The 18,333-nt window shown below is 42.3% G+C and overlaps 1 protein-coding gene across 5 annotated transcripts in view; it reads right to left on the bottom strand.

Annotated features, from left to right (window-relative positions):
• The window catches only part of FAM107B (family with sequence similarity 107 member B), an 88,026-nt gene that overhangs the window by 13,441 nt on the left and 56,252 nt on the right, over positions 1-18,333 (bottom strand). For 2 of the 5 annotated variants that reach the window (XM_073328706.1, XM_073328704.1), the window contains one exon: positions 542-725. In XM_073328706.1, coding sequence (XP_073184807.1) covers positions 542-669 — 128 coding nt within the window. In that variant the 5' untranslated portion in view covers positions 670-725. Of the gene's footprint in view, positions 1-541; positions 726-2,384; positions 2,512-16,316; positions 16,339-16,879; positions 17,025-18,333 lie in introns of those variants that run through there. The other 3 variants (XM_073328701.1, XM_073328703.1, XM_073328702.1) reach the window with 3 other exon arrangements.

Below are 18,333 nucleotides of genomic sequence, written 5' to 3'. Positions count from 1 at the left end.
ACCCTGCCGCTGTGCATTAACAGGTCATTAGTTCACTTTGATCTAGTCTCATTTCAAAGGTGACTACATCAAACTGAACTAATGACCTGTTAATGTGCAGCAGCAGGGTCCACACAAGGAAGCAAGCGAGTGTGGAGTCAATTCACACCCCAGCTTTCTGCAAATTTAATGTTTGTGAAGACAAGCCCTAAGTCTTCCCAACACTGAATCTTTAAAGCTACATAAAATATTAGTCAGGTTTTGGGTAGTGAGACACTTTGGCCAGGTCTACACTACAGACCTAAATCCGTACAACTACATTGGTATGGGGTGTGAAAAATCCACCCCCTCAAACGACGTAGTTATACCAAGCTCACCCCTGCTGTAGACAGCGCTGTTGATGGGAGAAGCTACCGCCTCTCGGTAAGCTCTCCCATCTGCGTAATAGCGTCTTCACCAAAGCACGACAGCAGCACAGCGACATCGGTGCAGCCGTGCTGCTGTATCGCTGTACATGAAGACGAGCCCTTTGATTACGGAGTAAAAGTTCAGTCGAATTCACCTTTTCTGGTTCATAAGGAGCTCTCTGTGAAGGTCCTGATGATTCCGGGATGATTTCACAGGATTGATTAGTTTCTGAGGTCTAATTAGTTCAGGGTTCTCTTCATCTATGTAGTCTGGTTCAGCCATGATATTTCTTGGAATAAGATATGGATCTTTGAGTTCAGTGTCCTCACTCAAGTTCTCTGTAAAACACAAGGAACAATCACGTTAAAACAACATTTAAAGACCTTTTTTCATAAAGGAATACAGAATTGGTGGCTGTGTCCACACAGCTAAAATATGTTATGTTGGTAACATTTACCTTTTTATATATAGATAGATATAGATACATTTGACAGTAAGTACAGATAAGGCTCTAGAGCAGTTTACTTTAGCTTCTTAATTTTTACTAAAAATCACAGTATTCTTGGGTGGATGGGAGACTGAGGAACAATTTCCTCCTCAAAATTCTTCAGGCTATGGACTTCAATAAACTAGACCTTCTTAGTTATCAAATCTTAACAGGTTTCAGAGTAACAGCCGTGTTAGTCTGTATTCGCAAAAAGAAAAGGAGTACTTGTGGCACCTTAGAGACTAACCAATTTATTTGAGCATGAGCTTTCGTGAGCTACAGCTCACTTCATCGGATGCATGCCGTGGAAACTGCAGCAGACTTTATTTATGCACAGAGAATATGAAAAAATACCTCCTCCCACCCCACTGTCCTGCTGGTAATAGCTTATCTAATAATAGTGATCACTTTAGATAAGCTATTACCAGCAGGACAGTGGGGTGGGAGGAGGTATTTTTTCATATTCTCTGTGCATAAATAAAGTCTGCTGCAGTTTCCACGGCATGCATCCGATGAAGTGAGCTGTAGCTCACGAAAGCTCATGCTCAAATAAATTGGTTAGTCTCTAAGGTGCCACAAGTACTCCTTTTCTTTTTGCAAATCTTAACACTAAGGACTAAGTTCAGCAAAATAACTAAGCACATGCCTAAACTCAAGCATGTGAATTGTCCCATTGTCTTTAATGAGACTTCTCATATGCTTAAGTCTGTTTTGCTTCATTGGGACCTAAGAGCATAACCTCAGTATCTTGTAGTTCTGAAAAAAAAGAAAAATACATTGAGTCCATTAGGATTTCATTTCCCACTACCAGTAACCCCATTTAATAATGACAGTGGAAAATACGATCTCTCTTAAGTACGTCCAGTATTGTAATGCAGCACTACTAACCAACGGAATCATGTGTTTTAACAAATCATTTTACCCTCTTTTTTGTTTGTTGTTACTTAGAAAAAAGAATAATTTAATTTGGAAAATATTTCCCAAAATGCACAATGAGAATTCACATCTTGATCACAGTTAGATTTTGAATAAAACATCCAAACTTTGACCTGGGAACTTTAACAATTAAGGGCCATATTTTTAGCTTGTGTAAATCGGGACAGCTCCAGTGATTTGAGTCAATGAAACTACATTGGATTCACATTTACGTCAAGCTGTAAAAAGCGTATTCTTATCATACATAAATCACAATAAAAGAGAGATTTCTATTAGCAGCTAATCCACAAATAAGTTTTGAAATTATCTGTTTGCAGCATTTAATATCTAGTTACATCTATTAATTACGTTTATTAGCAGTCATACCACACAGAACTCCTGCACCTGAAATTAAACATTTTGAGCCAAATTCTGCCTTCATTTACTATCACGGAGCCCCACCAGTAGAAGGTGGCACACTGGAACTAAACACTCACAGGAGACAACCAACAACTCATTTCAAAGACAAAAAATGCCTCACAGCATGCTGTGTTTCAGAGATAAACTGATATGACGTTGCATAAAAAATACAGACCTCGATCCTCATGGTTGATGGAACAGCTGAACATTGCAGACCTTTTAATATAGAGCTACTGAGAGAAACTCAAAGACCTCTTCGTTTTTTTCCAGAGCGAAAACTGAATCCACGCTTTAACCAAATCTGAACTGTGATCTCCCTTACTTTGTTACTCAGTGGAGTACAAAACCAGCAGTTTCACTCCAGTTAATCATTAGACAGGGACTGTTTACTTATTCCCATATAAAAGAGCTCAGAGCTTGGGTCCCACATCTGTTCTACGGGCCCAATCCAAAGCCTTCTGGAGTCAATGGAAAGAATCCCAAATCCATTGGCTTTAATGACCTTTAGGTCAGGTTTTTTTGTTATGCCAGTAACATTCCCAAAGCATAGAGGTGAGTGTGGTATAGAGGGAGACCACAGATCCAGAGTACTGCCATATTTTTTTCAATGGAGTCAATGGAATTACTCTGCATTTCTACCTCTGAAATAAATCAGGCCCTTTGGCTTCTCCATTTTAATAATTTATCTGAATCATACAATTTCTTCCCTTACCCATCACACATCAGCTGTGGACTTCACTGGAACTACTCCTGGGAGTACCTGTTCTCCACAGTAAGAGGTTCACTCTAGGCCTTAGCCTGTTAACCCTTCAAGGCAAGGACTTTGTTTTTGTAGGCACGTGCCCTGTGACGAACTCAATAGCCCCCCAATCCTGGTTAGGACCTTTGGGTGCTAATGTAAATATCAGACTTGGCTCAAGACTTGGCTATTATAGGGTTCAAGACATGTCATGAAAATCTTTTATCGACATCAAAAATACAGAGATGTTTAAAAAAAAACAAAACAAAACCCACCACTTCTCCCCATTTTTTAATGCATCTTTATCATCACAGGGTTATCAACATTTTCTCATATGCTGCGACTAACAATTTATCGCATGTCTCTCAGTATATTATCAAGTTGCCACATACAAAATAAAAAGGTACATTTCTGACTGGAAGGACCATACTGTGCACCCCACCATTGGTTTATGCCAGGGTCCATTCTCTTTATTGCAGCCTTTGAACAGGCTCTGCTACACAGCTTTATACCTGTTTGTTTTTAAGGGACAGGACAATTCAGATTCTCTCAGCGTTAACACAAGGTCTGTCAGCTCAAACAGAATCAAATATGTACAATGCAGGCTTATTATAGGTGGAGGGTAAACATATTGTATTTTTAAAAGCATTTATGATCACAAAAATAAACCAGCAACACACTTATTGCCACTTTCACACAGAGATAGCCAATGCAGAATTACCTACAGCAGGTACACCACAACTGTGGGATCATTTTTCTAACACAAGAGCCCCGGGAAATAGAATATGAATCAGTCTCTTTGTCTGGGAATGTTCGATAAAGCATTTTGCAGAACGTAAGTCTACTTTGGAAGGCATCAGAAAGGATCCGTCTGAAATTTCATACGGTTTATTTTAAATATTGCTCAAATACTGTTCTCCATTTCTTTATTAAAAAAATATAAAAAAGATTTATCCACCATTGTAATCTTGATCTTTTGTGTCAGGAATTGAGGTCTCCCTTTGTAAAAAGAACGACTGGTGACAGACTTGAGTTGATAACAGCTTGCTCAGGAGCTGAAAATCTGGCCACAAGGCCCTTTTGGTTTTTAGTTTTGTCTAAAATTTGCCAGGAACTTACCAGTGTTTATTCCAAATTTTTTAAAAGGAGTGAAAACGTAACAAAAATCACAAACAAAGGGCAGCAGAAGGGGGGAGGTGCCCGGTACACACGACATAGCCCTTAGGAAACCACCTGCTCCCTGTCGGTGGTCGGGTGGTCTCAGCTGCCAGACCTGGCTCCCTGCCTGTTTCGCTCCCTGCTGTTGCGGGTGGGGGGCGGGGAAGGAATAGAGGTCCTAGCTCACCAATATTCATGTAGAAGAAAAACAACAAAATCAGTTGTCATAAATATAAAGGGAAGGGTAACCACTTTTCTGTATACAGTGCTATAAAATCCCTCCTGGCCAGAGGCAAAATCCTTTTACCTGTAAAGGGTTAAGAACCTCAGATAACCTGGCTGGCACCTGACCCAAAATGACCAGTGAGGGGACAAGATACTTTCAAATCTGGAGTGGGGGGGGAAAGGCTTTTGTCTGTCTGTGTGATACCTTTGCCGGGAACAGATCAAGGATGCAAGGCCTCCAACTCCTGTAAAGTTAGTAAGTAATCTAGCTAGAAAATGCATTAGGTTTTCTTTGTTTTGGCTTGTGAAATTTGCTGTGCTGGAGGAAATGTGTATTCCTGTTTTTGTGTCTTTTTGTAACTTAAGGTTTTGCCTAGAGGGATTCTCTGTGTTTTGAATCTGACTGCCTGTAAGATTATCTTCCATTCTGATCTTACAGAGTTGTTCTCTTATCTTTTTTTGTTCTTCTAATAAAGTTCTGTATTTTAAGAATCTGATTGGGGTTTTTGGGTGTTAAAAATCCAAGGCTGGTCTGTGCTCATCTTGTTTATTCTCAAGCCTCCCCAGGAAAGGGGGTGTAAGGGCTTGGGGAGATATTTTGGGGAAACTGGAACTCCAAGTGGTCCTTTCCCTGTTCTTTGTCTAAATCACTAGGTGGTGGCAGCATACTGTTCAAAGACAAGGCGAAGTTTGTGCCTTGGGAAAGTTTTTAACTTAAGCTAATAAAAATAAGCTTAGGGGGATCTTTCACAGAATCATAGAATATCAGGGTTGGAAGGGACCTCAGGAGGTCATCTAGTCCAACCCCCTGCTCAAAGCAGGATCAATCCCCAACTAAATCATCCCAGCCAGGGCTTTGTCAAGCCTGACCTTAAAAATATCTAAGGAAGGAGATTCCACCACCTCCCTAGGTAACAGATTCCAGTGTTTCACCACCCTCCTAGTGAAAAAGTTTTTCCTAATATCCAACCTAAACCTCCCCCACTGCAACTTGACACCATTACTCCTTCTGTCATCAGCTACCACTGAGAACAGTCTAGATCCCTCCTCTTTGGAACCCCCTTTCAGGTAGTTGAAAGCAGCTATCAAATCCCCCCTCATTCTTCTGTTCCGCAGGCTAAACAATCCCAGTTCCTTCAGCCTCTCCTCGTAAGTCATGTGTTCCAGTCCCCAAATCATTTTTGTTGCCCTCCGCTGGACTCTTTCCAATTTTCCCACATCCTTCTTGTAGTGTGGGACCCAGAACTGGACACAGTACTCCAGATGAGGCCTCACCAATGTCGAATAGAGGGGAACGATCACGTCCCTCGATCTGCTGGCAATGCCCCTACCTATACATCCCAAAATGCCATTGGCCTTCTTGGCAACAAGGGCACACTGTTGACTCATATCCAGCTTCTCGTCCACTGTTACCCCTAGGTCCTTTTCTGCAGAACTGCTGCCGAGCCATTCGGTCCCTAGTCTGTAGCGGTGCATGGGATTCTTCCGTCCTAAGTGCAGGACTCTGCACTTATCCTTGTTGAACCTCATCAGATTTCTTTTGGCCCAATCCTCCAATTTGTTTAGGTCCCTCTGTATCCTATCCCTACCCTCCAGTGTATCTACCTCTCCTCCCAGTTTAGTGTCACCTGCAAACTTGCTGAGGGTGCAATCCACACCATCCTCCGGATCATTTATGAAGATATTGAACAAACCGGCCCCAGGACCGACCCCTGGGGCACTCCACTTGATATCAGCTGCCAACTAGACATGGAGCCATTGATCACTACCCGTTGAGCCCGAAATCTAGCCAGCTTTCTATCCACATTATAGTCCATTCATCCAGCCCATACTTCAACTTGCTGGCAAGAATACTGTGGGAGACCGTGTCAAAAGCTTTGCTAAAGTCAAGGAACAACACATCCACCGCTTTCCCCTCATCCACAGAGCCAGTTATCGCGTCAAAGGCAATTAGATTAGTCAGGCATGACTTGCCCTTGGTGAATGCATGCTGACTGTTCCTGATCACTTTCCTCTCCTCTAAGTGCTTCAGAATTGATTCCTGGAGGACCTGCTCCATGATTTTTCCAGGGACTGAGGTGAGGCTGACTGGCCTGTAGTTCCCAGGATCCTCCTTCTTCCCTTTTTTAAAGATGGGCACTAGATTAGCCTTTTTCCAGTCGTCCGGGACTTCCCCGGATCGCCATGAGTTTTCAAAGATAATGGCCAATGGCTCTGCAATCACAGCCGCCAATTCCTTCAGCACTCTCGGATGCAACTCGTCCGGCCCCATGGACTTGTGCATGTCCAGCTTTTCTAAATAGTCCCGAACCACTTCTTTCTCCACAGAGGGCTGGTCACCTCCTCCCCATGCTGTGCTGCCCAGTGCAGTAGTCTGCGAGCTGAACTTGTTCGTGAAGAGAGAGGCAAAAAAAGTATTGAGTACATTAGCTTTTTCCACATCCTTTGTCACTAGGTTGCCTCCCTCATTCAGTAAGGGGCCCACACTTTCCTTGACTTTCTTCTTGTTGCTAACATACCTGAAGAAACCCTTCTTGTTACTCTTAACATCTCTTGCTAGCTGCAACTCCAGGTGTGATTTGGCCTTCCTGATTTCACTCCTGCATCCCCGAGCAATATTTTTGTACTCTTCCCTCGTCATTTGTCCAATCTTCCACTTCTTGTAAGCTTTTTTGTGTTCAAGATCAGCAAGGATTTCACTGTTAAGCCAAGCTAGTCGCCTGCCATATTTGCTATTCTTTCTACACATTGGGATGGTTTGTCCCTGTAACCTCAATGAGGATTCTTTAAAATACAGCCAGCTCTCCTGGACTCCTTTCCCCCTCATGTTATTCTCCCAGGGGATCCTGCCCATCAGTTCCCGGAGGGAGTCAAAGTCTGCTTTTCTGAAGTCCAGGGTCCGTATTCTGCTGCTCTCCTTTCTTCCCTGTGTCAGGATCCTGAACTCGACCATCTCATGGTCACTGCCTCCCAGGTTCCCATCCACTTTAGCTTCCCCTACTAATTCTTCCCAGTTTGTGAGCAGCAGATCAAGAAGAGCTCTGCCCCTAGTTGGTTCCTCCAGCACTTGCACCAGGAAATTGTCCCTACCCTTTCCAAAGAGTTCCTGGATTGTCTGTGCACCGCTGTATTACTCTCCCAGCAGATATTAGAGTGATTGAAGTCTCCCATGAGAACCAGGGCCTGCGATCTAGTAACTTCCGTTAGTTGCCGGAAGAAAGCCTCGTCCCCACATCTGTACCCTAGAGTTCAGAGTGGGGAAGGAACCCTGACACTAGTAAAGCCCAAATACTGACTTTTTCAAAACACACACATTTTTTGGAGAAGAACTAGTAAATACCAAAAACAAAGGACCTTAGCTCCAGCTGGGATTTCCAACTGGACATAAGGAAGCGAGACACCCAACTCCCATTCAAGTCATTCCCTTTGGTGCCTTTGCAAAATCCCAGCCTTAATCACAAACTGTGGGCCCAATCCTGCATTTCCCTACACAATGATTATTAATATTAATTATTTGTACTATCATAGCGCCTAGGAGCCACAGCCATGGACTAGGAACCCATTGTGCGAGGTGCTGTATGAACATGGAACAAAAAGTCAGTCCCTACGCCAAAGAGGTTACAATCTAAGTAAATAAATAATCAGTGACAATATTTGAGCAGAACTAACATGATTTCCATTCATACATTCACAATGTATTATCCCCATTTCACACATGGAAAAACTGAGGCACAGAAGCAATTTGCCCAATGTCACACAGCTACACAGTGGCAGAACTGGGAGTAGAACCAAACTCTGGCTCAGATGAATTCAGACTACTCCCACATTGATAAAATCCTTTCTCAAGTCACAACATGCACACAATTAATGTCCCAACAAAAATGCCTCCATTGCACAACATTAGATTAAATGTTCACCAAACACTTATCTACAGCATGTAAACTAGTCAGTAAATACACTTGCTCAGTTTAGAAATGTACCAGTACTACATACAGTAATCATTTCCTTTTCCTACTGCTTTTCAACCTAATACACTCTCTCTCCCCTGAACAAGTAGCAAAAACAGATTTCAGTTACTTTTCCCATATTGTTCGTTTTACTTGAATATTCTTAGTTGTAGGGCAGGCGGGTCTTCTCGATGACACCAATATATAACACTTTAGATCTCACTGGAAGCAATGAAAGGGGTTTTTTTGTTTCGTTTTTTTCCTCTCACTAGGTTTTTTGTCCTTAAAAAGTTTAAGTACACATAACTGTCTTTGTCTGCATTAGCTTGTAAAAGACTGAGCCATTGTCTGGGGCCATACAATTCTCACTGACTGCACATGCCATTTACCAGTAGTGGAAAAGCAGAACTGAATATGGAATCTTGCTAATATGCAGATTACTAAAGGCAAATTCCTAGACATAGAGGGCTTGAGTATTTTACCAGACAACAGCCAGAGGACTAAACTTATTAGCCAAAAATTAATACCCTGGTAACAAAGCATAGCCTACCACCAGTATGTGGTGAAGGGAGGAAAGTGCTCTGTTCTTGTTAGTTTCCCAGCTGTCCATGGAATTCTGAACAGCAGCAATAAAAACTGCCAAGACACTGATCAGTTTTCATATTGTTGCAATTATTTCCCAGGTGAGTGCCAACAGTTTCTTTAAAATATGTAAAATTCCCTATTTAAGAAGAAAATAAATTGCAGTTTCTAGTCCTCAGGATTGCGAAAATACCTTCCATAAGTGAAGTGAATGTAAAAGGATGCAGCATTATCTTCCTGAGTCTACACACAGGTGCCTCTGCTGCTACAAATAGCTTTGTCAAGCTGCAGCAAAATGAAAACCGAATAGCGCCCTGTCAGTTTTCACTGCTGCTATTCAGAACCCTAATGGGCAGCAGTGAAACTTACGAAGAATCATGTTAAACATTTTGGGTTGGTATTTTCTTGAGGGATGGTTTGGATATAGAGAAGCTAGGGCCTAACATTAAAAATTTCCCAAGCCCTGTTCTTGAGGGATATAGAAAAGCAGCTTAGGTCCTAAAGACCTTTTGTCTTTTATACAAAAGTCTCTGAAGCAAAGAGAGTCCTTGTACAAAGCTAGTATTTGGATATCCCAGATAGGTGTCATGGCTTCAGTTCTGTAGCAGTACTGTGTGGGTTTTGGTACAAAGAATTAAAACACAAATATTTTGTTTTGCAAGCATTTGAGAGGCTCCACTAAATTTCTGTTAGCAGTATTTAAATCTACTGCGGGTGCATAGTTCACTTCACTATACTATTGGTACCTTAATTCAAGGCTAAGAAACCTTTTATACAGATGTTGGACATGTTTGGCTGAGTTTGAAACTCTGGGCCAAAGCAGTAGCATATTAGTTTTCTCAGTGTATTTTGTAACAAGTTGCCCCAGTAGCAACATAAAAGCACTTATCTGCTGCGTCTAGTACTGCAGACGGGGGTTTGGCAGAATTCAATTTTATTTTTTTTTTATAATTCCGACAGATAAATATATCAATGTTTATTTTTAAGGGTTTTTTTTAGATGTTTATTGACGTTTTCAAAATAGTGGGAAATTATGGGGGCATCAGACAATGGGGGAATTAGACAATGGTTATTTAATAACAGCAGATGTTGAGATTCAAAAAGTTAAAGTTTTATAACCATTAAAGCACAAATTGTCAATGACATGTCAAAATATACAAAGTAAATATCCTTAAATCACACTCTAATAAATTCTCAAACAGCATTTTTCTTACTTTTCCTATCTCTAAATTTCTATCATCATCAATGGAAATATTTTTTCATTGGTGTGTGTGTATGTGTGTGCAGTGAAATTGATGTTTATTGATATTTACTGATAAAAATCTAATTCTTCCAAGTCTATGTATACAAGTAGATTCACATGAATTTTGTATGTACCTCTTATTTACCATGGGTGTATTCTAGATCAATTTAATATGCCATACTAAACAGAAACAAAAAAGTTTTGACTTTTCAAACATAGCAGCGTGGATATTTGGGTATCCAAATAGCCAAGGAAAATGTCTACCTCATACTAAAGCCATATGCTAAAATGATCCAATCAGCTACAAATTTTATATTTTCAGAGGTATGAAAGCTACTTTCAGAGTCATTCAAAGCTATCCTATCAGCACTTCAGTAAATCAGAAGTCAGGACCAGATCCTGCCTGTTTCCATTGAACTCAATGGGAGTTTTGCCAATAAATTGAGCAGAATCAGAAGCGATCCATTGATCTTTATTATTTTATACATGCAGATAGAACACTATGGTCTGAGAACTTACAAACTGAATTGTGGAGAGACTATCCATAAATACACTCCAGTGTACATTTTTGGTTTTAAATGTTCTTCATATTACACATTTTATTGTGTTTACACTAGGATTTTTTGGCTAGGTCTACCGATGTTAGCAACAGTGCGAGCATTAGCATAAAAAGGGCTACAGGTCGCCACTAGCATTTTTAACAGCGTCATCTGACCCTTCTCCAAGGCAGGTCTTTATAACATGGCAGCTGCAGGAGTCTTCACTACACTAGTGTTCCTACTGGTTCTTGCAACAATGGGAAATGTATGCCAAAACACCCTAGTGGTCACAAGCCCCTTGGGAAGTCTCAATATTTTGCTTTAATTGCTTTACAGTGGAAAACACCTTAAATGTGGTGTTTTCCTAACAGAACTAATATAGAATTTGAATTTCAAAATTTTCTTGAGAGAACAAAAACACCATAAATGTATGCATATGGAGCATTTACACATTTCAAATTGTGCACACAATTATCTTCAGCTGTGAAAGCAGAGGCAGAGTTGAGGCCCCTTTAAAAAAAAAAAAATCAAGGCCTATACATATATATATATCAATAAATAATAAACTTATCCAGGCCTCAGAGGGTTACACTGAAGCAAGCAACTAGGACTATTCACTTAATTTTTAGTTTTTGCCTAGATAAACTTTGAAATTAATCTTGCCCAGAAGCGTTCACTCAATCGCTTAATGTCTCCGGACATGAAATTTTATTCTTTAAAGAGCTTGAACATCTGTTCTGAGCATACTATAACCCATCAAACACTATTTTTGAAAGGCTTACATTTTTAGATCTTTAAAACTACTGCATAGACTTGTGGTTTGTAACAAGTAACCCTAAAGCAGTCTTTTAGGAGAAATATGATTCCACTCTCACTTTCTGCTTTCCAGGGGCATTAGAATGAAAATACTTCAGCATGCCTCTGATCAGAAGTTACATAACTAGCGCAGCCTTGCACAGCCACGCTTGGGTGGAAAAGGCTGCTTAAATCCATGCTGCACAAGTTTTCCCACTTCCCTTCCGAACTGTGCACATTGTTCGCGTGTATCAACTAAGCACCACTATAATTTTTTTTTTTAAATATCTGTTCATGAGGAATGCAAGAGATCCCAGATAAGGAATGTTCATATTAACTCCCCTTTAAGAACTAACTCTCCAGTTACTGTTCGTTCTCTTTCTAATCTAGGGAAAGAGTTCTCATACTTTACCCACCTGGGATCCCAAAACCAGCCGTGATTTATTAGCCTGACTCTTAATCCAAGAATCCTTTGGGGGTCCCATGGGATTATGGGATTTAGGTCAAGGCAAGAATCAGACATTTGTTTTGGGGGAGGGGAGGGTGGGTGGTGCTGGCAAGAGGCGGGTTCTGGTGCTGCTGGCTGGGAGCTGTGGTAGAGAGAGGTAAATGATGTGTCAGTGCCCGATCGTGCTCTTGTTCTAGGCATGTGCCATTTAAAGATGGCAAGAATTTTGGCTCTAGATTATAAAAGGCAAGGGTCAGGGACCTTGTGGCCATTACCTGTCCCTATGGCAGACACAAGGAATACATAAGGCATACCATAGGGATACACCTATGGCAGTACATAAATGATAAACATATTGTAGTGATTGTTTTAATATTCTCATAGTAATACACTACCACATATGCTATTTACACCAGATAAAGGGCACACTTTTGGCACAGGTCTAGGAATCTGGAGACCTGGCTTCTGTTCCTGGCTCCAGCACAGACTTCCTAGGTGACCTTGAGCAAATCACAGAACCTCTGCGTGTCTCCATTTTTCCATCTGCAAAATGGGGATAATTTAGCTATCTCCCAGGAGCATTGGAAGCTCAACTTCACTATTGTTTGCAAAGCATTTCAAAACACTCTGATGGAAGGAGCAATCCAAGTATAATGTATTATACAAGGTTGTGTGTGAGTGTTTCAGTGTAAAGCACTAGACTGGTCAAAGATGCTATAACACATGAATGAAAAACAGTTTTCATATGGATGGATATTTTTTTCTGGAAAGCTAAATCCGCTTGTAGCGAGTGGGAAAGAACAAGCAGTACCTATATAGTCCACTGAGTCATTAAGACTGTTAACGTCCTCCTTCCAGAATGCAGTATCACCCTATATGCTTGTACTCCAGAGCAATTTGTGGAAAACTTTTTACCCAGTCTTGGTTGGAGTTAGACACTCCTCCTTCATTGGTTATTTAACAGTTGGCAAGCAGTGGACAGCCCTTGGTAGGAGGAGTTCTACCTTCCCAGTCATTCCACCCAAGATTTGCGCTTACACACCAAACGTAAGTTGGCAAGATAATCAGCTTTCAGCGTATTCATGATTCTATTTGTGGCCAGTTTATAATCTAGGGCAGTGGTTCTCAAACTTTTTTTTTCACAGACCACTTGAAAATTGCTGAGGGTCTCGGCAGACCACTTAATGATATTTCCAAATGTTGTTTGCACCATTAGCTAACTATTGTAAAGCACTTTGGATAAAAGCACTATATAAAGAAAAACATAATACAAAACTTTTTTTGTTCTACAAATAAAAGCACACAACTCATATTTTAATATCAATAGTCTTTCCTTTCTAATGCAATGGATGTGTCCTCTCTCCCCCTCCATGGCAGCCCCCGAGCTGGGGCTTGGGGGGAAGGGGGGTCTCTCCTGCCACAGCAGCCCCCGAGCTGGGGCTGGGGGGGAAAGGGGGGTCTCCCCCTGGCAGCTGCAGCCCTGGAGCTGGAGCAAGTTGCCTCTTTTTCTGGCCGCCGCGGCCCTGCACATCCCAAAATCCCCCCACTGCCCCCTCCCACGTACCCCCTATTTCCCCAAGGTCACCACCTCACCTTACATGAACGTTTTCTCCAGGGTCCAGGCACCTAATTAGTTCACGGCTTCACTAATTAGGTGGGTGGCCCTTCATTCTCTCGTGTGTGGCCACCCAGGCACGCACCTTAGAGGGAACTGTGTGTGAAGCACCTGAATGGAGCTCACGGGCCACAGTTTGAGAACCTCTGATCTAGAATAAGAGATAGTTTATGGTGAATCTAACATCAGGGAAAGGAGGGAAACTGGTACAAGGTGAGCCCAGCAGGGTGGTATATAGAGTTTAAAGTCAGAAGGAGACCGTTACATCGTCTAGTCTGACTTCCTGTGTATCACAAACCATTAATTTTCACCCAGATTCCCCTATATTAAGACCAAAGACTATTTAGTGTTAGAAAGTAAGTGGTTTTCAATGCCAGGGGACAGCAAAGGTAGCAAATCTGGAATATCTGGATCTCTACCATACCCAGAACAGCCCGACATAAAACTTCCCTTAGACGAGTAACCACCTAACTCCTCATCCATGGCATATAGATTTGAAAGCCCTGGTTACTGTGTTGAGAGAAGGCAGTAATAAAGAGCCCATTGTTTTAACATTGTGTTTAAATGCAAATAGTTATGGTTAATTATTGTTAATCTCGTCTCTAAAACAGCTGCAGTCTTTCCCCCTGGAATCGCAAGCTATGTGATAATGGGAGATAGGAAGTATGAACTTGAAAGTTGTGAGCCTGGTAAGTGATGTGAAATTAGGCCAGCCATGCCTGAGACAAACTCCATAACATTATCTTGGAATGTTTTGTTGATTAGAATGGTATTGAATGGGGTTAGCTGGAGACCAGTGTTAAACCTAAGAAATAAGATACTACTAACAGCATTTAATGGATTCATTAATCACCTACCTGCCAAGAGACTACAAACCTGATCCTATTCCCATTGGTGACAACAGCAAGGCTACCAGTGATTTAAGTGGTGCAGGATCCAGTCCTAAGGCTATGTCTACACTACCGCGGTAAGTCGAGATACACTACGCAACTCCAGCTATGTGAATAACGTAGCTGGAGTTGATGTACCTTAGGTCAAGTTACTGCGGGGTCTACACCACAGGGGGTCCCATCGACTTACCTTACTCTTCTCGTTGGGGGTAGAGTACAGGGGTTAACTAGAGAGCGATCTGCTAGATCTACTAGATTCACTAGACCCTATAAATTGACCACCAGTGGATCGATCTCAGAGGGTCAATCCCTGCTGTAGTGTAGACATAGCCTAAGATACTCCAATAATGTTGGGGATTTGGAATCCAGAAAGCAGCAGGCATTGCTAGCTACAACTACTTCTGTTGTGACTTGAGTGGGTATTAAACTAGTTAAACCACTCAAAACCTCCAGGAAATCCAATTAAATATTTAAAGTTTGTTTCCCCAACCCGCTCAAAATACTACAGTGACTGTAACATCAACCGAACACAGATGGAGCAGCCAGAATAGGCAATATCTGCTTAAAGATGTTTGCATTGGAAGGTTTACGGACACCCAAAGGAAGAAGAACAGACTAAACGTGGCAGTGTTTGCTTCTTCAATTGCCACCACATTAGTGCTTCTCGCTTCATATTTATAAGCTAGCATCTCTTTTTCGAACACCACCAGACTCATTCTACATCCCAGTGCTTCCAAGAGAAAAACAATCAGATATATTGAGGGATATGCTGGATAAATGAACCTCCTTGGGTCTGAACAATTCCCAACAGAGCAGTTACACTGAGGAGTGAACCACAGTTCTGTAATCTGCATGGAATAACAATGGGCAGCAACAGACACATGGCTTTGAGAATTTTTACACTTTCCAAAGACACTGGGAAGGGTTGGTGGACAGACGCTGTATTTAGTTCTCCCAAAGGTTTCACACTGTGGCTGCAAGATCCTATGGAAAACTCAGAATTGCTGCTTCAGAGGGTGAAGAGGTGAATTATAAGATATACATAGTTCCATTCCTGCTTAGAATTATAGTTAAAGGAAGCTGCTAGATTAAAATGGTGAAAAGCTGCAGTCACAAATACCATTGTTGAATTGGGGGCAGGGAAGGGAAGAAGGAAGAATATCCCTTCCAGGATGTAATGAGCCAGATTTCCATACTAGAGGAGTTGTTCAAACCGTAGGGTAGACTGAGGTGGAATCAAAGGTGCAGAAGAGAGACTAGCACCATTAATTAATACATATTACAGCAGCACTTGGAGACTCCTGGGGGTCATATTGTGCATGCCAGGCACGGTACATACACATAGTAAGAGACAGGCCCTGCTCCACAGAGCAAATAGTCCAAATTGACAAAATAGATAAAAAGTTGGGGGGGGGCGGTGGGAAGGCGCAGAAAAGTGAAGAGACTTGCCCATGACCTCTCAGCTGGTCAATGATAATACCACCTAGCTATTATATAGAGCTTTTCATCAGTAGCCCTCAAAACACTTGAGAAAAGATAAGTATCATTAGCTCCATTTTACATATGGGAAAACTGAGGCACAGGGAAGGTATGTGACTTGCCCAAGGTCTCCCCGCATACAACAATGGCACAGCTGGGAACAGAACCCAGCTCTCCTAATTCCCTGTCCAGTGCCCAATCCACTAACCAATGCTGACTCTCAATAGAGACTGACGAGAATCAAATCAGGCTATAAAGGCTCAGGTACACCTTTTGGCTTCGATTTTCTGCCTCTTTAGAAATACGTTTATCAATTTCTCTACGTCCTTTATATTAAGGGTAACACCATGGTCTTGTCAGTGTTCAAACCTATATATGGGACAGCCTTGTGGGGGCGGGGGGGAGGGAAGAGAACATGCTGGGGACAAGGGAACAATCTGATCCTACCCTGGACTTGTTCCAAAGAACGCATGCATACGGATGAACCACATTTGCTTCTGCAGTAATAAAAGAAATATTGTTTAGGGGTATACACACACAATTCATTTTACAGGGATTAAGCAAGATTTACTAAAAATATGTAACCAAGTATATGAAATCTGGTTCTCACTGAAGAGTTATAATGTTAATCTGTGCCTACTGCATCAAATTTGACTTTTAGTAGAATCAGATCATTCAAATTATTGCCTCCTGGGAAATAAACGTGACAGCATAATTTGCATTAATATTGTTCCCCCAAAAAGGAATTAGCAATTCATTAATATGCAGTTCATCATTAATCCACACACAACCCAGAGCAACTGTAAATTTTCTTCAAACCTTAAATTACTTTAAAATATGATTACGGGGCAGGCCGGGGGGGGAAGAAAGGTCAGAATCAGACCTGATTTGTCCCTCATGTAATTCCATTGACATCAACAGTGTTTCATCAGGAATGAATTCAAACACTGGACAGATTATGGCAGAGCCAGATAAATCACATTTTGGGACTACATATGAAGACAGCATACCTAATATAAATTCTAGGCGTTTCAGTATGAAAATCAGAAGTTCAAGGACAGCTTCTTCAGGCTTTACTGTAGTGAACATCAAGAATACTGTCAAACAGTGTCACCCAGTGGTAAAGGACTTCCTACAGACAGTAGCAGAAATTACCTTGGAAAGGAGCAGAAGAAAAAAAACCTTGACAAAGAGGATTTTATGCAAAATAGTTACAACTAAAAAAATTATGGCATTGGAAATCTTACTCATGATCCCAAATCTGGTTTGTTTGGGGTTTGGTTTTTTTTTTTTTACTAAAAAAACCCATGTCCCAGCGGTTCTTCAGTTTAACATACTTCATAATGTCTACTTTATTTAAATAGGGCCCATATTATTTTATTTTATAATACAGGGCAAGATTTTCAACATTGCTAAAAGCATGCACAACTAGGACCAGATTTTGTAAGAGTGCTTAGCACTCGGCAGTTCTTATTAAGAACAAATGGAGTTGGGAAGTACTGAGAGCTTTTAAAAACGTGACCACTTCATTTAGGTGCCTAAACTGAAGCGGGGTTGGGGGCTTGCCCTGCTTCCGCGTGTGCTGTGGCTCCGCCCGGCTCCTGGAAGCAGCGGCATGTCCCTTCTCCGGCTCCTAGGTGTAGGGGCAGCCAGGGAGCTCTGCACGCTGCCCCACCATAAGCACCGCTTCTGCAGCTCCCATTGGCCGGGAACTGCAGGTAATGGGAGCTGCAGCGGCAGCACCTGCGGACAGGGAAGCATGCAGAGCTGCCTGGCTGCACCTCCGCATAGGAGCCGGAGCGGGGACATGCTGCTGCTTCCAGGAGCTGCTTGAGGTAAGCACCGCCTGGAGCCTGCACCCCTGACCCCCTCCCGGGCCCTGACCCCCTGCCCTGATCCTGCTCCCACCTTCCAAACCCCTCGACCCCAGCCCTGATCCTCCTCCTGCACCCCAAACCCCTCATCCTCAGCACCACCCCAGAGTCCTCTCCTCCGGCGCCCCAACCCCCTGCCCCAGCCCTGATCCCCCTCCTGCCTTCCGAACCCCTCAGTCCCAGCCCAGAGCACCCTCCTGCACCCCAAACCCCTCATCCTCAGCACCACCTCAGAGCCCACACCTCCAGCTGGAGCCCTCACCCCCTCACACACCACAACCCCAATTTTGTGAGCATTCACGGCCCACCATACGATTTCCATACCCAGATGTGGCCCTCAGGCCAAAAAGTTTGTCCACCACTGCACTAGAAGAATTCCATAAAACTAGATTTATTCAAAACTGGAGGGGGGGAGGGGGAATGGAATAAAAGAAATGGTGGCTTAACATACCAAGGTTTAGTCCTGCCATCAGCCAGACACACACTCGTCCTTAGAGACAGAAAAGAAACTAAAATTTTACATTCCCAAACTGCAAGTCTTGGCTCTGGCCTCATTATCAAAGATCCATCCCCATGCTGTGTTCAAAGAC

Source organism: Lepidochelys kempii, chromosome 1 (genome assembly GCF_965140265.1).
Source record: "Lepidochelys kempii isolate rLepKem1 chromosome 1, rLepKem1.hap2, whole genome shotgun sequence".
Classification (NCBI taxonomy): domain Eukaryota; kingdom Metazoa; phylum Chordata; order Testudines; family Cheloniidae; genus Lepidochelys; species Lepidochelys kempii.
This window is presented reverse-complemented; position numbering and strand designations above follow the sequence as displayed.